This window comes from Hydra viridissima, unplaced genomic scaffold (assembly GCF_058129835.1).
Source record: "Hydra viridissima isolate aposymbiotic clone 2 unplaced genomic scaffold, HvirCarnegie_v1 scaffold_11, whole genome shotgun sequence".
In the NCBI taxonomy this organism is placed as follows: domain Eukaryota; kingdom Metazoa; phylum Cnidaria; class Hydrozoa; order Anthoathecata; family Hydridae; genus Hydra; species Hydra viridissima.
The window spans coordinates 541,245-565,692 of record NW_028324310.1 but is presented as its reverse complement, the minus strand read 5'-3'; the positions used below and the strand labels follow the sequence as shown (position 1 = coordinate 565,692).

The window sequence follows — 24,448 nt, the reverse complement described above, 5'->3', positions numbered from 1 at the left end:
AAGGATACCCTATCTGTTTTAAGACACCAAGATTATAAACAAGCGAAATTAAATAACATTCGTGCTTTTTGTATACATCCTTGAGGTCAATGTTATAAAACATACGCCTTCGAATTTCATGAAAACGTAAAAATTGTTCTGCTACAAAAATATCTTCGCGATTTAATAAAAACCACAAAAATCTTCGCGGTTATAAAGGATAACCATAAATTCTTAATTACGCACATCTTGGATTGTTAAACAACGACAAAATTGCATGAATTACTGGAAAAATAATTAAAATTTTAGCATTAACTTTGACTTGTTTTACGTGAATACGAGAAAGTTCGTGTAAATACAAATTCGTATCGCAAAAAAAAAAAAAAAATTGATTCGCTAACCAAACTCATTTTTGTTTGTTTTTTTTTAGTGAAAACTAACCTTAAAAAAAATAATTAAAACAAAAAAACTGGAATTGGATTTAAAATTGAGATACCCATACCTCTCTTTATTTTGCAAGTTTTAAAAAATGCAATGTATGTTAAAACACTTTAAATAAGGGGTAGTTTTGATAGGGATATATTAATATCCTGCCATGCAAATTCTCACCACTCCAGATTTTTAACATTTTGATTTGTGTTGTAGCTCCTATTGTTTTTGATGGAGGCTTTTCTTCAGAGTTAATAAAAACGTTCCCAGAAATTAACGTGAGTAGACACAATTAACTATAAAATGTGGTCTAAATTTGTATGAAAAAGTGTTGCTCTTTAAATAATCTCTATTAAATTGTGTATTTTATGTGATAATAATGACAACTCTTAGTCAACCTATCACCTATTCTGACAATAAATCTGATCGCATCGCAATCCTATTTTTTTTTTTTTTTTTTGTTTTGTCTTGTTTTTTTACTTACACCCTATAGTGAGTCTTGTTAAGAAAGAAAAATCTTTCTATCTTGATAATGAAATAGTAAAGCAGTGAACCATAATATATTTTTTTATTATCTGCCCCATTTTTTACAAATACTTGATGTGTTTATACTTGAATGTTAGAAACTTTTAGAATTTATTCTTAAAACTCAATTTAATTTAATTAAAAACTGTTGAAATAAAATGATTGTTTTTTCTACTTATTAAAAAATGTATTTTCAATAATCAGGGTAATCCATTATGGAGTGCAAGTATGATCTTACAAAACCATGAAACAATTTTACAAGTTCATAAAAGGTAGATATCAACTCTTATTTTAAAATATTATATGCATGTAAAATTCAAAATTTATTGACAATTTCAAAATAAAATGTTCCCTATGATAATATTCATAATATTGTTTTAAATAAAAACTTTGTTTGGAAATATGTGATATCAAGCAATAGATAATGGTTGTTATAAAAAAACTGATAATAAATAATGTTATTTAATTTGCTTCATACAACAACAGTTTTTTAGAAGCTGGTGCTGATGCAGTTTTGTCATCAACTTACCAGGTATGCTTACAAATATTTTAAGCGTGTTTAATCAAATTTATCTACACTTTTTAAAAATGATTATTCAGTTGTAAAAAAAAATATATTTTAGACATTTTTATGTAAATTTTTCAGGCAAGTGTTACTGGTTTTCAGAAATACTTGGGTTGTTCTATTGCAGAATCAGAATCCTTAATTTTCAAGGGTGGGGAACTGGTTCTGCAAGCAGTTGAAGAATTTTGGGAAAACTGGTAAAAATAGCTTTGTCATTTATCTCTTATACAGTTTGCTAGCATGTATTTATATATATATATATATATATATATATATATATATATATATATATATATATATATATATATATATATATATATATATATATATATATATATATATATATATATATATATATATATATATATATATAGAGAGAGAGAGAGAGAGAGAGAGAGAGCATATGTAAAATCCTAAAATGTTTTGAAACCACATAAAAACTCAGTATAAAGAACAGGCTGCAGAAAGTGAATGTTTAGCAAAATATAATTTTAAAGTTTGAAAACTGGCTGTGAAACAGAGATGAACAAAGAACTGATATTATTTTCCAACATATTATTCAAATGACATTATCCAGCTGTATGTCTGTTACAGAGCTTTTACTTATGTTTTTTATTGATTGATATAAATGAATTTTTACTCATTACCTTAAGGCTATTTCCTTTTTTTTTACTAGAAAATTAGCATATTGTTTTTCAGATACACTAAAGTAAACAAGAATTACACAAACACATAACAGTGATAAATATACAAAGTCCGAGAATCAAAGTAAAAAAGGAATGGAGGAGGATTAAGTTCCTATTTCATTCTGTAAAATTTTTGGGTGAAAAGCAACCTTATGTCTGTTGAATGATAATATATGGTTATGAAAGTAATTTTTTATTTTAGAAGTTTATTTGGATTCCAGCTTTTTTACATAAAAATTTTAGAATTCTTTCATGGCATTCTTTTTACAGTGCTTACTCTTGTAAAATGGCAAAGTCATTAGCATTGGATTAAGGTGAATGATTTTTGAGAGAAGCATTTAATGCCGTTGTCTTGGCTTATATTTAAGTGGTCAATAAGCAAAATAACCACACCAAAATATATAATATAGGTGCTCTTTATAAATTTATAGTATTCTTTTGAAATACAGAAATACAGTCTGCATATGTTCTTGAAGAAAAAAAAAAAAACGTAAAAAGAATCAAATAATTGATTACATAGTTTGGTAGCTAATGGTTTTGTTAGCCAGCCTATTGTGTTTTTCTCTTTAGCCTATAGGAATGAGTTTTATTCAAAATAAAAGTTTTCAAATTGATTGCTTTCGCCGCCTAGATTTCTTCTATCATAGATAAGGGGAATCCTCTTGTAAAAATTCAAGACTATAAAATACTGTTTACAGGTGGCATAACATCAAGCATGTTCAAAAAAAGTTACTATAACAAATCAGCAATTTGCTGCGTATTAATATGTTTTAAAGAAAATAGCTTAGCTTATGATATGCAATATATTTAGTACCCTTCAAATATTACTAAAATAAGTCATTGCAGAGTTTTTCAAAAATGATTAAATTCATGGGAACAGGAAACTCCAGACAGTAATTTTCCACAAACTGAATTAGGTAATGTTTTAATGCATATTGGTTTATGATAACAAAATTAAAGTACTGTATCAGTGGCATCCCATGTTCAGCAGCATAATTGATAACCTTTAAATCCTATACTCTCCGACAATTGATGTTGTACTTTGCCTTGCTGGACAAGTTCCTCTGATCCTGTAAGTAATCTACTTATTGGTCCTTTTTGAAAAAGTTCTTAAAGTGCTAACTAGCATACCATATAGTAGTTACTGTTAAAACTTAATTTATACTAAATACTTAAAAGTATCTATATTTCAAATGGCTTGAACTAACAACATCACTAAAAACAAAGAATATATATTAAGTGATTAAATTCTAGTACATAAATAGGTAAATATTCCAGTCCAAACACTGCAGTTAGGTTGTTGCTATTAAATCATTTTTCATATATGCAAGTTTAAGATGACTTATGATGTGTTGGACATTATTTAACATAAAAAGTGTAAGTAAAGTGTCCATTATATTTAGTATGGATATCCTACCAATTTATGTTCAAATAAAGGCCTAAAAGACTTAAAAATTTTTTCTTAAATTTAATCGAAGATATTGGGCGGGTTATAGCGACCCATACTCGTATTTAGAATTTTTCCATTAGTTTAACTTACTAAATATTTACAGATTATTGATGCTAAAAAGTTTTATAAAACTTCTCCAGTGACCGGCTTCTCAACTGCTCAGTAGCAGATATCGAAGTTCTGTGGGCTGTCCTTTGTTGTGTGTGACTACAAACCTGTTTGTCGGTTCTTAAAAGTTATATTTATATAAAAAGAGGCGAACAGTTGTATATGTAAAGTTATGTTTAAATAATTTCAATTAAAGCATAGAAATTTTTTAATGGTTTTTCCTTTCATAATTGAAATGATGCCTCGTTTTTATACGGTTTGAATGATGGTGATGATTACAATTTAAATAACACTGTGGGAGCAATAGCATCTAGTTAAAACTTTTTTTTTTTCTTTTTTTTTAAATTTTTTTCGATTCTCTTTCTTTAAATCTTTAGGAAAAAAAAAGATCAAGAATTTGGTAAAAACTTTTTCTTTTTTAATTTATTTATTATTTCATCTACTTAAATTGAGTTTTTAAAATAAAAACTCTTGAGGAATCAAATTTAGTGAGCAACCCATTACATAGATTTTCCATTTCGCTTTTACTTAAACAGAATCTAGATGACTGGACAGTATTCGCTTTTATTTTGCTAATTTTCAAATCATTGTAAATAGAATTAAGGTGTTTCTACATTGTGGCAGGATTTTGTTTTTGTATTATGTTTTTAAGTGCTGTACTGTCTTTTAAATGAATTGGTTTAAGGATAGTTTGGTTGGGTTTTGCTAAAGATGTTAGAATGTAAATTAAGGTGTGTCAAAAAAAAGGTCTTTGTTTTATTTTATTTTGAAGGAAGCCTGTTTTTGTTTCACTTGCTGTGATGTTGGTTTAGATGTTTTCGACCACACTATCAATTTCGGCTTTTAAATTAGCCGAAGTTATGCCGAAGCCAAACGATCTATTTATCAAAATATTTTTCTTTTCTCTTTGTTGAGTAAAAATAAAACAGAAAATCGCAAAATTATGTCCATTCGTTAACTTGCGATTCATGAAATTTTTAATAATAAGCTCAAAGATCTGTCTCATGTCTTTGATCGTGTTTCGTGTTTTTGATCGTGTTTCGTGTTTTTGAAGATAATGTGTTCTACGGAATAATTGTTATCCACGAATTTTTCACAAATGTTTTACGTATTTTTGTTTCAATGGTTTAATATGATTTTAAAAAAAGACGTTGGTTTATAAAAAATCTCTTTTGCCGATGTTTTGAACAAACAATTAGCACCAGATTTACTGCGGATAGGGTCAATCGCCACTCCAAAAAGGCTGATGAAAAAAAAAAAGAAAAGAAAAGAAAGGGGGGGATAATAAGGAGAAAGAAACAAACCATTATAAATATCAAATTATATTTTTTTTTTTTTTAAATATATATAATTAAAATAGATGATTTACTCTGAACATGTTTAAGAACTCTTATATATGGATATGAAGAAGAGTTTTCTCATCAAATCCTACACAAAAACAATCCCCCCCCCCCCTTCCCTTTCCCACATTGATCCTTAATTTATTGTGTTAAATGATGGCTGTATTTAATATGATTAAAGCAATAGCAAAACAAAACAAAAAAAATAAATAATCTTTAAGACGTTGACCAACCTCACATCAATCTCACACCAACCACAATTTGGTGATCGATCACCAGGAGAATCTACTGACCTTAATCATTTTCAATCCTGATTAATTAGGAAAAAGCAAGTTGTTATTTTAATTACACCATTTTTAGATAATTTTAAATCTTTTCTGAAGACAAAACATTCTAAGAGTGAATGAAGCCTACATAGGTACAATTCAAACATGAGATAATATGCAATGTGCAAAAGCTACTAAAGATATAAGGAATATCAACAAGTAGCTTTCACAAATAGTGGGCCTCTATAATGGTGTTGGAACATGCATTAGAGACTGCAGAAGAGCCTGGTTAACCAGCATAACATGTTAAGCTACCTGCTATTGCAATTGGGTCTCCAACTTCAATCAAAAGCTAACTTGTACTTCAAAGTATTAAAAATACAGGAGAGAAATTCAAGTTGACTTTTGATGAATGAACATCCAATTAAAAAATTATTTACCTGAATTTTAATTCCCAACATTGTATACAATTCTAAAATTTCAGACTAGCCAGACTTCATGAATTTCCTATAGGGAACTGTTTCAAACTTCATAAAGAGAGGCTTTGACTGTTTGATTTAAATCTACTTGAAGATTAGTTAAATTTTCTAACTTGAAAACAGCAACATTGTTTTGCCGATCCAATAAATCTCGCCTCTCAGGCGTTTGCACAACAAACCTCGATTTAGACAATTAAAATTACTGCAACTCAGATGATGGATCTACTGGACATGAAATTGTCAATTGGAATCTAACCGAGAAACTGAATACATAAGCACAAGAGTTTTTTTCTAAAAGTCGATACAAAAATTGCACCAAAGACAAACACTATGAAATGCTTTGTTGTAAAAAATATCTAATTTTGAAATGGAGGTACCATTTTGAAAGTTGTCAACGTGATTTAAATTCAAGACCTTTTTTAGTAGTATAAAAATCAAGACCTTTTTTAGTAGTATAAAAATCTACCACAAAAATCAGGTCATCTCTAAATGACGAAAGTTTAGAGATCTTTGTTCTTTTCCAAGATGACATTTTAAAGGGAAAAAAAATTAACCTTTTCAAGTATTTTATTTTTTACTCATGCGTTTTAAACCTCGTTTCACGTTTTTTTTTTTTTTTTTTTTTGAAGTTCGAATGTTTGTACTTCATAGTTTATATTTTTTGTTTTTGGTCTTTTTTGTTATTTTTTTGTTTTGTTTTGTTAAGTTTGTGAAAAGAACTCAGACGAATTAGATCCTGAATTTTTAAAATCTTAAGATAAAGTTCCTGTGGTGTTCTTAAGTGGATAGTAGATAGGGGCTATTTCTTCATATGGTCAGGCCGTATTGGTTTCTGGCACTGGTATACCGCTACTGGATTATGTTGCTGCAAATGGAAGCACTACAATACAATGAATTTTTGTAATTCTATTTGCTTAATGGTAAAAACTTAAAAAAGACTCCAAACGTTTTTAAAGTGTTAAACAAGTTGAATATAAAATAAAAATGAAATCTTTTTTATCATCCTTCTTTATGATAATAATGAAATATTTTTGTAGTATCTTTCACTCTCCAGTTCAGGATCTCGAGGTAGTTTTCCGTTGTCAATCATTGATCTTTTTAGCAGAAATTTTATGCAGTCAGGATCTTTAGATGGATGTGAAACTTTGACATCTTTTTTATACTCACACCATCTGTTCCACATATAAAATCCATCTGTCATTTTTGCAACTATTCCTAAAAAAGCAAACACACATGTATATACACATGCATATATATACATATACATTTATAATACATTTATATATATATAGACATATGCGTGTATATGTTAATATTATAATATTAATATAAAGTTATTATGTAAAATACCTGCTTTGAATGCCACTTCACCGATATGCGCATCATCGATTTTTAAAACCTTTTCTAAATCGAATATTGGAATAACTTTGTAAACACTTGAATTTGTAAAAATAAATCCTCCACCAGAGCAGTAAGGATCGTAGTGGTCTTTTTCATGTTCTTCTTTTGTTAATTTGTATCGACCATTTCGCTCCACCGGTTGTCCGGCCATGCTTTGTCCGAAATAGCCATCGGCTAATGTGTTTTTGTTTATAAAATCGATCACATTATCTATATTTACAAAGGTATCATCGTCACCTTTCAAAACCGCTTTAAATTTCATGTTATGCTTTGCCCAAATTAGTCCAATGATGACTTTTTTAGCGAGTAAATAGAAATCCTCTGGTATATCCAGAGAAATAATATCCTTTGATACTTTTGCCTCTTCCGCTATTTGGATCATGGATTTCGCTACTTTGACCTTCCCTGTCACAAAAACGATTTTGTATTTATCTGCTGTATTCCACATGCTAGAATTTCCCCATGACTCTCTTATTCTTTTCCTTCGGTCTCCATGATCTACAAATGATGAAATTAAGATAAGCACTGTGTATAATGCATTAGCGTCTTTCTCGATTGTGTCAAACGTTATATGAGAAAGAGCTTCGCTTTCCTTCATAGGATTTTCATGTGATGCCACATCTGTAAATTTATCGGAAGATTCTGTATTAAATGAAAATTCAGTCATCGACTGGGTCGTATTAGTTGCAAGACTTTTTATAGGCAGTAACTGCTCTGTGCTATAAATAATATAGTTCCCCTTTAAATGCTTTTCGTTCAATTCAATGGTAAGATATAGTACTCCGAATATTGCTAAAAGTGCGGTGATGCAGCTTATCTTTTTTGAGTAGAATCTTTTGCTCAGTATTCTCTTCATCGTGAATACTTTTTCCTCGAAACAAAATTGCTACATAAAAAAATATTGCTTGGAACTAATTGAACTCTTTCTAATTTTTTGTGATACTATACCTGTAAAATATGTGTTGATAAAGTTTATATTTATATATATATATATATATATATATATATATATATATATATATATATATATATATATATATATATATATATATATATATATATATATATATATATATATATATATATATATATATATATATATATATATATATATATATATATATATATATAGTTTACATGAAGATGTAAGTTTATATACACTTCATATTTTAAATTTTTATTTTATCTACAAGTTTCAAAAAGCTACATTCGCAAATAAACCTGTAAATATACAATCCCAAATATTATATGAAACATTTTTAAAACAACGTTAAACGTGTAAAATTTTCGCTTATCAGTTGTTTCAGAAAATTGTTTTTTTTTTTTTTGACGCGAGGAGATTATTTCTATTGTTTGTAATAAATTCATGAGTAACCCGCCTCATAATTAGTTTTTAACTATTATGGGGTTTACCCACAGCGAATGCTGAATGAGTAATTTTATTGATCGATTGTCAATAAATAAGGTATTAGGTAAAATGGTATTACGTTTAGATTATTTTCAAAATAACATTCAGTCTGGCCTTTTAGATTCCGCCATTATTGAAGATTGCTTTTTTATTGCAAGTGAACAATTTTATCCACATTAATCCAGATTCATTTTTAAAATGCGTTTAAAAGAAAATATAAACAGATGTGAACTCGAAATATATTGGCGCGCGGCCATTAATTTGCGGTTTTTAAGTATTTAAAAGACTTTTTTTTTTATTTGCTTCGAAAACGTCGAGAATAGAAAGCACGATCGAATTTAATTAAACATCGCTTTAATTAAATAATTCAATTGGTATTTTGTTCGAATTTTAATTCGAGCTATAGAATTGTTTTATTTATTGTCCAATCAAATCATAAATGCTGCTCATAGAATTGTTTGGCATTAAAGCAAAGTGTTTATTGGCTAAAAAAAAGTTCTTGGTTAAAGATTTATTTCTATAGTTTTAGGAAAGCTAGGTACTATTCAACATTCGCACCCGTATTTTATTGCAAATTATGAGAGATTGTCTTTCATAACGAAGAAAAAATATTAAAAAAATGTAAAAAAAAAAAAAAAAAAAAAAACATTTTGACTCTTACCGAAACGCTGATATTAGCGAATTTTTTCAAAAGGCTAAGAAATTTAAAAAAAGCAACATGACTATTTGAGTTAAAGGACTGGGTTTTTATGGCTTCGCTGTAAGCATGGAATTCTCGAAACTATTTTTGTTTCGATACGTTACGAAACGAGACTCGTAACGGAACTCTTCTCGAAATGTGTTTGAGTTACGAGAGTAAAGTATTTAAACTTTCGGGAAATTTATTTCGATCGGGTCCCGGTTGTTACGAGAATCATTACGAGAATGGTTTCGAGTTTCCCGAAACTCATTTTTCCCAAATTTTCATTGTCTCATTACGAGAATTATTTGTGTTTCGGGATATTTCGAGTTATTTCGAGTTCCAGAAATGATTTGCAAAAAATTTGATTAACCAGTAAATCAGTTGAAGTACACATTTTTAGGACATTTGACGAGCGCTACAGTTGATTTTTGTTTTCTTTTTTTAAAAAACACAATTAAAGGTTGAAAATATCAATTTAAAGTCTTTTATTATATTACTTATCAAGACTAAGGTTAGGACTATTGTAATTGTAATTGTAAAAATTAAATACAATTACACATTACAAAACAATAATTTTGTATTGTAATATTACAGAAACAATAACAAAATTTTACTTTGGTATTGTATTGTTGTGATGAAAAACAATTACAATAAGTATTGTATTGTTTTTCTTCTAACAATGCAATAAAATTCGAGAACTATTGCATTGTTTTAATGAAATAAAATTACAATAAAAATTGTATTGTTTTGATGAAAACAATTACAATAACTATTGTAGTGTATTAAATTACATTAAAGTAGAAAAGCTAACCTATTTTAACGTATTTATATTCATCTCTTAACGTATTTATATTCATCAGTTTTTTGTTAATTTTTTAAAAAGTAAATGTACTATGTATAATTTAAATAATGTAATTTTTTAAAATTTTATTACACTGTTTCAATGGTCGAGCGGTCTGAGGTATGTGCCCCGTTATTAGAAAGTCGTGAGTTCGATCCCGAACAATCTATGACGTTTCGCGATTTGACTATTTCTTTAACTTCATCGCTTCTTCAAACTACGTCACATTGCAAAAGCAAACCATCCTCAAAGCAAATTATGACCATTGAAACATTTTTTATTATTATTTTTTTTATTTTCTCGATATGTATCGAAATTCAGCTGTCGCGCTCGTCAAATGTCCTAAAAATGCGTACTTCACCTGATTAACTGGTTAATCAAATTTTTTGCAAATCATTTCTGGAACTCAAAATAACTCGAAATAACCCGAAATATCCCGAAACACAAATAATTCTCGTAATGAGACAATGAAAATTTGGGGAAAATAAGTTTCGGGAAACTCGAAACCATTCTCGTAATGATTCTCGTAACAACCGGGAATTTCCCGTAACGTAATGAAATGTTACGAGAAATTAGTTGATTTTTCGAAATCGCTCTCGTAACTGATCGAAACCTCTCGTATCGTAACGTAACAATTTTCTCGATTGATTTTTCCCGAAACGTTTCGAGAATCCCTAGCTTACTTCGCTGTTATATAATTTCGCATCAATTAACGAGTATTCAAAACTGGGAATCGTCATTATGTTATACATCACGTGCTGAGGTGAGGAAGAGGTTTCATGTTTTTGGGATGATTTGTAATGGGAAGAACACAAATTAAATTTATTAACGCAACAGTTTTTTTAATTATTTCATAAAACTATGGAGGCAAAAAAACGGTACAACAATTGTTGTAAAAATTGAAAATATTTATAAATAGTTGAAGAAAAACTAGAAATCATCTCCTATTCGTTAAAACCAACGATTCTAGCATCATGTGCATTATGTGAAAATAAAATTTTTTCTAATCTTCAAGAGAAAAATCCGGAGATGCTCATTGCGGTCGAGAGAATCCTACTTCATCGTCATACCTGATTGTATTCTGCCACCACCGATCCTTCTCTCGTTGCGTTTAGGAAGAATTTAGATTCCAACGCATCGGACCATAAAAATTACAAGTTCTCATTCTTTTTTTGCTGAACGAGTTAGATGATTATACCTCACATCTGACAGTGATGCATACGGTCCTACCTTTAGATCTCTTTTGTCTTTTTGTGCAGTTTCAGAATCACTGCTGCAAGAGTTGCTGCATTCCCTTTACATCTAAAGTGCTGCTGAATAAGTATTTGGTTCTTTGTCTGCAATCGATGTCATCTTGTAATTTAAATCTGGAGCAGCACCCGATCAGGCATAGGCCAGTTCGTTTAGCAGCACGTTGTTAGTTTGAGCTTACAGAAACCAGTTTAATAGATGAAGATCAATTAGATTTGTCTGATGTTCACACGCTGAATGAACTCTTATACCCACCTTGAATAGACACCGAATAAAAGAGATAGCTTAACATTATATAATGAAATTACAAAAGTAATTAAAATGTTAATGAAATTTGTAAAAATCTCTTTCCTTAAAATCTAAAAAATGACAATTTTTTAACATGAAAACACGTTTAAGTCCATATTTGTAAGGCAAATTGTATTAGCTGATTTAAATAAGATAGAAGCGTGACATTGCTATAAATTTACCGAATGCTTTTACATTAATCTTCCCATGAATACTATAATGAATTAAATTTAAACTTAGTATTAAAATATTTTGAGACTTTGACTTCTTAGTAGAGGCTTTTTTTTTTTTTTTTTTTTTCTCATCTTTTTTTAACGTTATCTGGACCAGCGTGCCTTGTACTCTTGTGGTCGTTTTTCATAAAAATTTGGGAAGATACTCGTTTTAGGTGATAAAATTGTTATAGTAGATCTAGAATGGACTCTGTTTGGAATGGAAAATGTCTAAAATGACTCTGTTTAGAGTGAAATCTGAATCTTTTTCTTTTAATTTTTTGTAAAAGTTTTTCATTTTGAACTGTTTTGATGTTTTTCAGTTTTTCGAAGAAAACCACTAGCTTGTGCATCACTAGGTCCATACGGTGCTTGTTTGGGAGATGGATCTGAGTATTCTGGACACTATGTTGAAACTGTCTCCAAAGAGGCAAGTTGTTTGCCTTAATGATTTTCCAAAAGAAAATTGATATTAATCAAGCATTTACATAATATGAAATAATTGTTTGTTTTTTTTAATAAGCAAATGTTAACATAAGTTGATGTATTTTAAACTTTTCTTAAGGAATTGATAATTTGGCACAAACAAAGGCTAAGAGTTTTAGCAGAGCAAGATCTTAGTTACTTCATCTTCGAAACTATACCTGCTTTGGTACATCTTTATTTTAAAATTACTCTGAAAAGAAAATTGTTTGATGAAGAAAATCATAAATTAGTTTTTCTATTTTATTAAATGACAATATAAAAGTCAATCAATCAAACTAACTAAGCAGTAGTTAAAAAACGTTTGGTTTTCTTAACAATAATGTGAGACAATTTTAGTAACTGCACTTCTGTATCTACTGCGACATCCATCGGAATTATTGAATGTTTGCTTAAATTCAGAGCGAAGCAAAAGCAATTATTGAGTTAATTAGAGAATATCCAAACTTACAGTTTGCTCTCACTTTTTCATGTAAGGTATAAATTCTGTTATTAATTTGTTTTCTTCTTAGTTTTTCTCTATGTAGAGTTTCATTTTTAGTTTGGTTTGTGTTTAACAACAGGATGGCGTGCATTTAAATCATGGTGAAGATTTATCGACTGCTATTAAGTTAGTAAACAGAAGTGACCAGGTAAATTACTTATAAAAGTGTTTTTGGTAGGTTATTGCAGTGTTGGCGCCACTTCTCCATTCTAGATTGAAGCAAGATAATTTAGAAATGAGAAATACAACGCTTTTTTTTTTGTAGGTCGTTGCAGTGGGCGTTAACTGCACTTCTCCGCTTTATATTGAAGTAAGAGATATTAAAATTATGAGGTGCAATACTGATCAGTCAATGATTTTAAAATAGACATAAAGTTCTTTGCAAATGCATTAGAAGGACTACGTTTTAGTAACTCTTCTTATTATTTATTGCATTTTTCAGAAAGTGAACTTTAATGTGCTTTATTCAAGCGGCTTTTTAAAAAAGTTTTTTTTTTTAATTTAGCATATTTAGTTCTTTAATGCATATAAATAGAATGTATTTATTTATACAATTTTAAGTCATGTGTTCATCTTTTTATGCTACAATACATTTGAGAAACTGACCTTCTAAATATCCTGTTTCTTTGAAATTGATTTCTATTTTTTTGTTATAGTCCCTTCTTCATAGCATCAAAGGAATCACCACGAAGAGTATTTTTGTGAAGCCCAACAGCGGTGAAGTGTGGAAAAAGAGAGAGTAAGGAAAGTTCTAATAAAAAACGAAAAAAACTCATCTTAATTTGAATTGCAAGTGAAATGTAGTAAATCAACCACGCTGTATTTGAGTTAATCAACCACACTGTACAGCTATTCACGAAAGTTTAAACGGTTGCAGAATTTTCAAATCTAGTCTTCGGTTTTTCTTGAATAAAAATCTAACGGAAATAGATATCAAAATAATTATTTTTCCAATTTGGTAAATAGGTTATTTGTTAATAGAATAAAAAAAAGTAGGTTTTGACTCATTACCGTTTACTCAGAAATTTCATTAAAAGGTAGGTGATACAAATTAAGAGGTTTCACAAAAGTTTAAACGATTTTATTTAGGATCAATTATTTGCTAATTAATTGATAAATCCGCTGCGAAATTTTTTTTCGCAGCGAATTTATCAATTAATTAGCAAATAATTGAGTAGTTTTTCAATCAAAAAATTCATCACAACATCGTCAGGCAGCTTTTAATTCATTAAAAATCAGCTTAAAATATTGTGAATTTCAAATTAATTTCAATTGCGTGCAAATGGGTCGAAAATCAGTTTCTAGTGACATCAAATGGCAAGTTATTGGTATGGCGTGGACAAAAAATCACACAAACGTTCAAATAGGCAAAATACTTAACATTTCTGAATATTGCGTTAGAAAAACCATCAAAACCTGGGAACTTACCAAGGACGTCTCCGACATGCCGCGTACTGGGAGACCATCCAAACTCAGCAACCGTGACAAAAATGGTATATTCAGAATGAGCAGAGAAAACCCCAGACTCAGCTACAAAAAGTTAGCAAAAATCTTCAATGAGTCAAAAAATAATCCAAAAGTTAGCAGAGAGCTCGTGAGACGAACATTGTCGGACAAAGGTGATGAAGAGTGATGAAGCTAACTTTCAAGTTGTAAACCGCAAGGGAAGAATCTATGTCAAAAGATTTGCAACTGAGAAATATTCAGACAGGTTTTTGCAACATCGTTGACAAGGCGGTGGAGGTTCGGTTGGCATCTGGGGATGTTTTTCTCACAAAGGTATAGGCTTCTGTGAGCTGTATGAAGGCCGAATTAATCAATACACCTAGAAGAACACATTGGAAACGTGTTTAGTTCCATCAATCAGACACTTGTATGGCAGAAGCAAGCAATTCATCTTTCAACAAGACGGGGCTTCAGCTCATACAGCACACTCAATCAAAAAATATTTTTTGAAAAAAAAGTTCAATGTGATGCCCTGGTGCCCTAGATCACCAGATCTCAACCCAATCGAAAATATTTGGTCTTGGATCGACAATCAACTGACATACCATGAAATTCAATCAACTCAGCATTTAAAGCAACTTTTGAATGAGTACTGGCTGAAGGTACCTCGCGTGATGTGCATGAAATTAGTTGAATCAATGCATAAACGAGTTTATCTTTGCTATAAAAACAAAGGAGGACACTTCAAATATTAATTTGGCTTTTTTTTTCATTTTTTGTTCGAATGTTGCAATTCGTTTAAACTTTTGTGCTTCTTATTTTTCCTATAAGTTTTTTTGTGATAGCTTTTTTCTAACTAAATATTAAAATTTTTATAACATGTTCATATTCATTTTAAAGCTAATTACTTTTTCTTTAATAAATAAAAAAAATTAAGTCGATATCATTTTACAGTTTTTCTTTATTAAACAAAAACCAAACATACTTGATAAAAATTCTGTAATCGTTTAAACTTTCGTGAATAGCTGTATTTTAGTAAATCAAACACGCTGTGTTTTAGTAAATCAACCACGCTGTATTTGAGTTAATCAACCACGCTGTATTTTAGTAAATCAACCACGCTGTATTTTAGTAAATTCTAAATTGTTTAAAACATCTTCCTGTGTATTAAAGAAGCTATGGTTCCAAACCATGTCAACAAGACGTTAACAAACCATGGTTCCAAGCCATCTTAACAAGTCATCTTAACAAGCCATGGTAACAAACAGGGCTGTAGAGTCGGTAAGCTGCTGTTCCGACTCCGACTCCTTGATTTTATCATGGACCGACTCCCGACTCCGACTCCTTCATAAGTAACCAATATTTAACAACGAATTTACTGTAGTAAAATGTTAACATTGGCTATTTCATCATCATGATACAAATAATCCAACCACTTAGTGCTCTAAACAGTATTTATTAGAAAATAATTTCTGAACAAACAACTTTTCTGAATTCTTGTTATGCAATAAACTCTAATGTAGTCACTAATAAAATTATGAATTTCTCAAAATCATGTTTGAAACATTGTCAGTTGGACAGAAAGAATTTGTTCTTCTCTAAGTTCATATTCTTGAAGAATCTTTTCCACCAAGACCTGGAGAAATTCGCTGGTGCCCTCCAGTTGTTGCAAACTACAATTCCCATTATGTCTGGATATCCTACAGCTATCAGAGCATCATGGGACTTGTAGTTTTGTAACAACTGAAGGGCTAGAGTTTGATACTTGTTTTTTAGACTGACAGAACATAAAATATTTTAATAAGTAACATCTATAAAATCCATATGAAAATTATAAAACTTTGATAGACTTTTTTTAAGCTGGAGTCGGAGTCGGTACGATTTTTCCGACTCCGACTCCAGCCAAAATGAGCTCCAACTATGACTTCGACTCCGACTCCACAGCCCTGGTAACAAACCATAGTAACAACTCATGTTTGATATTTGTACAATCAGCTTTTTGTTATTTCAATTTCTGCCATTATTTAGAATTATTAAAGTTGCTTAAGTACAATTAATACAATTATTTTTTTGCAGTTGGGTAAAAGATGCACCTGTCCAGAAATTATTACATTACCTCCCTACTTGGATACAACTCGGAGCAAATTGGATAGGTGACGTTCAACTTTAAAATTATTTTCACTGGTCTCATCAATTTTAATGCTTTTAACTTTACATTTTTTTTTAGGAGGTTGTTGCAGAGTAACACCAAGCGATATTTCGGAGATGAAGATTACATTGAGAAACATGAGTTTAAATCCATTTTAAGCTTCTCTATTTTTTTTTTTTTTTTTTTTTTTTTTTTTTTTTTTTTTTTTTTCAACATCAATATTTTGGAAAGTTGAAGATTTGAAGCTGAGAAATTTGTGTTGAAATGTAATTTAATTTTATTATTTTTATACGTTTCTAAACACTTTCTGCTGGAATTGATCATAAAAATTTCCTTTTGGTTTTTCACTTTTGATTTTTCACTATTTCTAGGACTGCCAATATCCTCTGATACTTTCCAGACTTAAACCATCGATTCTTTTAGTTTTGTTTCTCGATTGCATATAAGTCAACACCCCTTAGGATCCAGACCTTCCGAGATTACTCGTTCTAAAAGCAGCCTCGCCCCAGATTGTTTCGCTTAGATAAATAAAACTTTACTTTTAGTTTTCTTTTTATGAATTTTTACTTCGTTTACAGAATTTACAGATCAAAGCGATATTGCTTTATTCAAAACAATGAATTTTATGAACGTGGCACTAACAAGAATTCTCTGGCGTTAAAAAAATGAATGATTGTTAATCTTTTAATAACATCTCGTTTTATTTTGTTTAGACCTGTAAAATATAGTATAACAAAAAAAAAGACAGAAAACTTACATATAAACCACGACCAAGTAATCATAGGCTAAGTGGCGGAAGTGGCAGCGACTGACCATTTCTCAATTCCTCTTTGCATACAATGACATCTTGCAGCTCTCAGTTGCCATAAAACCCGTAACTTATACTAAAATTTTTAGTATAGAAGCTTTGTCATGATTCATCATCATCATCCAAGACTCTTTCCTATTAAAAACATTTTGAATATTTCCCTTTCCGCTTTTTAAGAGAGAAAAATGGATGACGTGAATTATGTTTTGTTTTCTCAATTTAACAAATCAAACCGTCGTTTATCGATTTTCTGGTGACGAGTCCAGTCTCGAAAGTTATACAATTTGGGAAGAAATGGATGTTTTTGTTCTTCGCGTTTTACTTAAAGCGGATCCGCTCACATAATCTTGTTGGTAAAGGTATTGCTAAAACCAAGTCAATATTTTATGGTAGTTTTAATTTTTTTCCAATAAAAAAAAAAAAAAAAAGAAATATTACTGTTAAACGAAATACATTTTTGAATAACTCGATTGGCTCATGGACGTATTAATAGATGGATGTTCAACGCATTGTTTCAAAAAAAAAAAAGACGAGTGTTACGGAATTGTTTAGATAACAATAGCGAAACAATAGGTGATAATTGCAAAACATGGGAGGATTTTTATTTGATTCGACGTCAGGAAAAGGTGGTTTCGATTATTCAATAAAAATATTTTAATATATTTTTCTGAGCAGCAATACAGAAAATGAGTATGGCAGAAAACTTCAAAATTAACCAAAAAGATAATTCTTTTTTGCTAGAAAATATTGATAACGAAATTGAAATAACTGTGGAGGATTTTATTGAGCTAGATCTTGAAGTGTTAGCGGACTTGTTATCAGAGGATTTCGAATAAGAGCTCATACCATCAGCAATTTCTACTGAGAAGTCAATTGCAGAAGAGGAAACAAAAAAGTTGAAAAAAAATCAGAAGAACGGTTAATAACTAAATTTACCTGTCCGAAATGTCACAATAATGAGTATGGCAGAAAACTTTAATATTATCAAAAAGATTATTATTTTTTTTGCTTTATCTTAGAAAATCGAATTTTAAAGAGCATGAAAAGAAATGTTGCAGTGGTACTAAAGGTGTGTTTATACTCGCATGTTATGGAACTTAGTGTCTAAACTGGTGCTATTTTATATTTGCAAATACTCCCAGATTATGAAAATATTTTAATAATTCTTAATTTTGATTTTAGAAATTATTCAAAACTTGCATTCTTCTATATGGATGTTCAATAGTACATTACATTGTTGTAATGTATTATTGAACATCCATATAGAAGAATGCAAGTTGTCTATACTACATTTATCATATATACCGGTGTAAGAAAATATGCACAGTTAAAAAATGGCTAGTTAAAGGTAACAGATGATTGACTTTCGTTACTCTTTAGCCTGGATTCCATTACACGCAAGTTAGTTCGGTATATGGTACTAAAATCACAACAGACTTCTGAACATATTAATGAACAATCTTTATGTCTAAAAACTTAAAAGTTTTCAACTGTATTACCTTCTCTCGTTTCAATTATTCCAACATCCTCATTTGATGTGCTTCGGAAATTTTTAAAATCAGAAAATTTATTTCTGATTAGAAAAAAAGATAGTAGAAGTCATTATTACCTTTACAGATGTTTATGCATGAAATGTTGGAGAATATAATATTAGTAGATTGAAGATTTAGATGGTCTGGAAGAGATTTGTTAACATTATTGGCTAATGGCACTTCACGATTTAAAATAGTCTCCACATGTCATTTGATTGGCGATAACTGTTGATTTGAACTATTACAAAATAGTCTTTGTTCTTTTCATTGTAACAGTCAAAACCATGTTTTGATGCAAATGCTTTTAACTGTTGATGAATACTTATCGCGTGTACTTTTTTATTTCTTCCAACTCTTGTGAGTGTATTACATACATAAGACGTTTCTGTGTGTTCAGGAGAAGTGAAGAATTTATCACTCCTCTCAACTTCAAAGACTTTTCTTGATTTTAAATCTAACCTTTATAAGATCATATGACATCATTTGCATAAACATTCAGGATGAACTTTTTGATTGTCTGAGGTTATATCCAGCTTGTAAAAACTAAGAGTTGCTTGTTTAAAGATAACAACAGGTTTTAATTGATAGTGACTATCCTGTTTTATTATGCAGCCACAATTTCTACATAAATGTTTTAAATATTTCTCATGAAGATTCATTATTTATCCAGTAATGAGATAATAGATAGGAATATAAGATTACTTCTTTTAATATATCTAAAAAAGGTTAAAAATAAGGTTGTATATCACTCGTAGAAGACTCAAGAATAAGCAACTAAAGGTATGGTCGTATTATATTTATTATCTTGTTGTTACTATTAGTAACAACAATAATAATAAAAATCATAAGATCATTATAAGTTAAAGTAGCTTTACATGACTGACTGTTTAAAAATGTTTTATCAAAAATGTTCATTAAAAATACATACTTAATATTTCTTTCCAACTTCTGAAATCAATTGTTTTTATTAACTTTAAGATGCTTTTGGTTATAACACCTTTAGACAAAATGCGATTTAGGTATCGAAAATAAGAATGTTTATAGTTTGGTCATTCGCGAAAAAAAAAATCACAAATTCAAAAAAAGTGAGGCAACTAAGTTCGACATTTCCGACAAAAATAAGTTCGACATTTCCGACAAAAATAAGAAATACTCATTGACTTGAGTCTTAAAGTGGGAAGCATAATCTGAAAGTGGGATGAAAAGAACACTGAAAATCTCTTACTCGACTTTTAAACTAATCATAGCAATTTCAACTTAACAAAGAAAATTTGTTTCACTTTACTCTATCCATTCTAGTAAACCATACATAGCCTTTTTGCAAAAACCTAGTTTTAGACGTCAAATTTTAAACACAGTTAAATTTTTACTGAGCAAAGTTCATAGCTCAAATTAACCTTTTTCAGATTTGTGAGCTACTCTTGATTAATTTTTTTGTCTTTTATAACCATAAGCTTCAGTAAACGCATATTTATAATGGGTTTACTGAGGGAAGTTTAGTGAAACAAATTTGACGGGTAGAAGTCGGAATATCTGTATCAGGAATTTAGAAAATTGATAGTAACACGCATAGTTTTTGGCAAATAGGTGGCATCTTTGATCTATAGTAATGTGTTAAACGTCCATCTATTAATACGTCCTTGATTGGCTTGAAAAAATTTTGCTGTGTTCCCACCAAAGTTAGCTTTATAACCTCCTCTTTATGTGTAAATATATAACTAGACCTAGTTTTGATCTCAGTTGGTTGTGAACCTTTTTTTTTTTTTCTTTTTTTTTTTCTATCATCTCTTTATGGCACGGTCTTCTTACTTGCCATTTCTCGATTTGTTAACTGATGTGAAGTAGGTATCCCATACAACTTTTCCAATTCATTCTAGATAAACCATATTTGAAACTTTTTTATCATTTATTTCCTTTAACTATTTTATGATAGCAAGATTGAAGAGTCAAATAGCAGAACTGAGTAGAATTTGTTGCTTGATTTAGGATTGTAGCCTCCTTGCCATCAATTGTTGTTGTTTCTAGTAGACAGGACAGATTATTCCGAGAAACTCAACGTTTTGTGGTTTTTCCGAACAACCTCTCCTGTCTCTTCTACATTCTTCTCAAACAGAACAATGCAGGTCAGAAACAGGCCTTCTATTCATGTCTTTAGGTTGCTTATTCACCAAACCTTCGTAACTCTTGCACAGCTCAACTAAGGTTACGGAAATCGTACGTTCATGTAACTATTTGGAATTCACCAATATTTCGCAGTATTAGCGTAAAGTTAGGGTTGCGCAGGAGTTGCGCTGAGCTTACGCAAAAAAACAACCGAGTTGATTTTTTTTTTAATAAACCAAGTTTTCGTAAAACAACGATATGAACTATGATCGTAATACTTAATAAGACACGTGCCTTTTTACAAAAAAGTTGTGAAGAAGAATATATCGAATAATCTTTAAAAGATGTTATATCAATTTGATGTAGCTATTTTTTGTTAATATTTATGATTATTGTTAACCCTTATTATAATATATGTAATTTATATATGTTAAAATCCTTAATAATATATCAATCTGACAATAGAACTACATATACATCATAATAATATAACGCCATTCTTGTTATTTAGTGATTTTAAAGTTACACCAAAGTTAAGGCAGCTCATAGCAAACGTAACTTTTCTTGCTTAAATTGAGTTGAGCAAGTTTCTAAAAAGTTTGATGAACCCATTTCAGTTTTTTGAATACCGATAGTTTAGAGATTAACTTTTACGCCAAAACTTACGAAAGTTTTTTTGAAACGCAACTGCGCAAGTTTTGTGAATACGGTTTTCACAGTTTGGACCTTACGCCAAACTTACGCAAAAAAAAAAAAAAATTTGGTGAATAAGCTTCCAGGTTCCTTTTGAGTTTATTTGCGAACTGTTCAATTGAACCATCAAAACCGCGCTCAATTGTAAGAACAAGATGTTGGGCACCAGCACCTTCTCTGTAATCTGACCAAGTTCAAATAAGAATTCTCTCTGAATTTAAATAAATTTCTCTTTAAATATAATTATATTTTTGTTTTTAAGTTTACAATAGACTTAGATAAATTTTTTTATTTTTTTATTTTGATTTTTTAGTTCTCATTTCATTCTTTTTTGCTTTACAAAAACAGTTTACAGTAAAAATAATATTATGGACTGAGGCGCTGCCACGTTTTGTTATACAATTTATTTCACATATTTTAGGCCTTGTAACGTGATTGATTATAACGCGCTCAGACGCGCTGAAAATTTTATTTCTGCAATTTTAAATTTCAAAAATGAAAACACACCATAAAAATACGAAATATTTTGCAATGAAATTTACATTGACTTTAAGAAAACTTTCTTTAGTTTGACTTAAAATTAAAAAAAAAAAAAACATCAAGTTGAAATATTGATAAGTTCACAATGGCAGAAGGTAAATTTTGGATTTAGCGGCAATTTTTAAATATATGCTTTTTTTGTATATATTTTTTTTAATAATTGTAAATTCACCGCTGTTAATTCAGTTTTTTACATAGCACTTTAAACAATAATCAAGAGCCAAAACTTTTTTATATCCTTGGTCACTTGCGTTTCTATAGTTATATAATGTATGCTAAACAGTTAAATATGATCTTCAATTTTGACCCTTTCGCTAAGTCCTGTCCCACTGTGTGTAGCTAGGATGAAACCAAATAAACAATAATAAGAATGATGAACCTCAAATAGATTTAAATAATAATGCTGAAAATTATTTAACAAACAAACTGTTTACTTTTGTTTTTGATTGTTTCGGCACGTTGTTTTGACACTGTTCTTATCAAATTTCGAACAGTCTCGATTAGAATCACTTGCCAATCAATTTCGATCGATTTCTATGATTGATCTTTTTTTTTTTTTTTTACATATATCTTTCACAGAATCTTCCACAATTTTCACTGAGTATTTTTCCAAAAAGATTGATCTTTTGTATGCAATGTGCAACATTAAGCCTATGTACAGAAACTTCATATGAATCTTCGATTTCAAATACAGTAATGTCCTAATATTTATTGCAGTGGAATTAAGCGACTGTAAAATTGTGCGAAACTTCGCGCATCACTATTTTAACTCTTTGCGCATCATTATTTTAACTCTTAGTTTGACGACGCATACTAAAGTGACAACGTGTAAATTTTTGCCTAAATCCAGTGACCCTTGATAATTTAAATACTTTTTGGTGCATCTTGTGCTTTGCTTGTTGCATTAAACGATTCCTCGTCTTAAACATTTAATATTATAAGGACATCATGTACTTATTCTTTACACGACGTTGCGAGAGCTTTTAAGTCTGTCTACAGCCACAAATTGTAGTTGTATGATTATGTTATCATCTTAAGGAATGGCGTATTATTTTTATTTTTTTTTTTTATTTTTTTTTTTTTTTTGTTTTAAATTTCACTTTAAGGTTGCGTTTCATTATCGGTTAGGAGATGAAATACTTTGCAAAAACCTTTAAATGTTTATTTTAAACACGAATGCAGAACTTGAATAGAAAAAGTGAGTTCTGGAATAAATTCAGGCTTTCAAAATACAAGTAGCATTTATCTCATTTATATATAGATAAAAAGTTGAACGCTTTAAAATCAACATGAGAAGTTTAATATTTTAAAACTTAGGCTATTTTTTAAATATTCATCAAACTTGTATTAAATTATGTAACTTATGAACATAGGTATACCGCAAAAGTTAAAAATGGGTTGTACAATCAGAAATATACGATTGTAATATTTATATTACGTATGCGACTTTATATATTTGTAGAGAAGCTAAAAAAGAAATATAACATTGCTTTTCATTCATTTCGATTATTTATTTTTTTTTGGATTGAATTTGGATGAAGAGCGTAATCTTTTTATTTTTTCGTGTCAAATATTTGAATTATAAACAAAAATGTAGGTTCCTGAAAGGAAATATTTCAATAAAGCATTAATAATTATGAAAACGAAATAAATAAAAAATGATTTTCGTTTAAAATAATTTAATGCGAGCTTTAAATATTTGATAAGTTTTGATAATAAATCATAGTTGTCGTTATTATCATCACCATTATCATCGTCGTCATCATTATAACATCATCGTTGTCATCACTTATAGTTTACACCGGAAACTTTTTAGGTGACAATGTTAAAAGATTAAATTAGCTAAGGTTTGAAATGTGGAAGAAAGTTGCAAGATTAATTTCCGATTAATTGAAACCTTTGAAATATTTTAAAGTTTTGTAAAACCTTTCTTAAACCTCACCACTTGTTTCTTGAGATAAATTTTTCTCGTTTTCTCTTTTTTTTTTTTTTTTTTCTTATTTTTCTTACTTACCAATTAGTAAGTTCAAGTAAATCGTGGTTGATTGATATTTTGGCACACGACAATTATTAGCATGCATAACCTTGCAAATAGACACACGCTGTTAATGAGGTCATAGTTGATGTTTTAAAAGGTGGTAATTATAAGCACGTATTAATTCTATTGTCATTAATCATACCAGAACAAGCCTTACTTCCACTCTAATTTTCATAAAGAAACCGATTTCCTATTGAAAATAATGAAAAGGCTTACGCGATTATCGTAATCTTTGTTAATTAAGCGATAACAGGGATGAAAC

The 24,448-nt window shown here is 29.5% G+C and overlaps 2 protein-coding genes, 1 long non-coding RNA gene and 1 pseudogene across 10 annotated transcripts; 1 reads left to right on the top strand and 3 right to left on the bottom strand.

The window, feature by feature from the left end:
- Positions 1–374: 374 nt before the first annotated feature.
- On the top strand, positions 375–16,786 carry LOC145191108 (uncharacterized). Of its 7 annotated transcripts, none has more exons than XM_090066534.1 (14): positions 376–515; positions 625–686; positions 1,138–1,205; positions 1,420–1,465; positions 1,580–1,695; positions 4,120–4,142; positions 12,234–12,340; positions 12,476–12,562; positions 12,796–12,870; positions 12,957–13,025; positions 13,143–13,187; positions 13,534–13,616; positions 16,400–16,476; positions 16,551–16,786. In XM_090066534.1, the coding sequence occupies exons 1-14, from the start codon at positions 509–511 to the stop codon at positions 16,628–16,630; spliced, it is 945 nt and encodes a 314-aa protein (XP_089922660.1). In that variant the 5' UTR covers positions 376–508; the 3' UTR covers positions 16,631–16,786. The 7 variants fall into 7 exon arrangements, 3 of the variants coding, with proteins under 3 accessions (XP_089922660.1, XP_089922661.1, XP_089922662.1); XM_090066536.1 differs by having other exon boundaries at positions 442–515; positions 1,428–1,465; XM_090066535.1 differs by having other exon boundaries at positions 440–686; positions 1,428–1,465.
- Positions 6,719–8,202, bottom strand: LOC145191612 (beta-1,3-galactosyltransferase 1-like). The gene is made up of 2 exons (XM_080068743.2): positions 7,178–8,202; positions 6,719–7,042 (listed from the first exon to the last, which is right to left on the bottom strand). Exons 1-2 carry the CDS (start codon positions 8,082–8,084, stop codon positions 6,837–6,839), a joined length of 1,113 nt encoding a protein of 370 aa, XP_079924869.2. The 5' UTR covers positions 8,085–8,202; the 3' UTR covers positions 6,719–6,836.
- On the bottom strand, positions 10,981–15,190 carry LOC149881551 (uncharacterized). The gene is made up of 2 exons (XR_016444914.1): positions 13,484–15,190; positions 10,981–11,665 (listed from the first exon to the last, which is right to left on the bottom strand). It is a non-coding gene; the product is annotated as an uncharacterized LOC149881551 (long non-coding RNA).
- A 751-nt stretch (positions 16,787–17,537) lies between the features above and the next one.
- Positions 17,538–19,471, bottom strand: LOC149881550 (uncharacterized; annotated as a pseudogene). The gene is made up of 2 exons (XR_016444913.1): positions 18,890–19,471; positions 17,538–17,645 (listed from the first exon to the last, which is right to left on the bottom strand). The product of XR_016444913.1 is annotated as an uncharacterized LOC149881550 (transcript).
- Positions 19,472–24,448: the final 4,977 nt, after the last annotated feature.

Coding starts and splice junctions, on each gene's coding strand:
- LOC145191612 (XM_080068743.2), bottom strand. CDS start 8,084: ATGAAGAGAATACTGAGCAAAAGATTCTACTCAAAAAAGATAAGCTGC. Junction 7,043..7,177: donor TGAAGTGGCATTCAAAGCAG/GTATTTTACATA, acceptor TTGCTTTTTTAG/GAATAGTTGCAAAAATGACA.
- LOC145191108 (XM_090066534.1), top strand. Junction 1,466..1,579: donor TTTTGTCATCAACTTACCAG/GTATGCTTACAA, acceptor TAAATTTTTCAG/GCAAGTGTTACTGGTTTTCA. Junction 12,871..12,956: donor CTCTCACTTTTTCATGTAAG/GTATAAATTCTG, acceptor GTTTAACAACAG/GATGGCGTGCATTTAAATCA.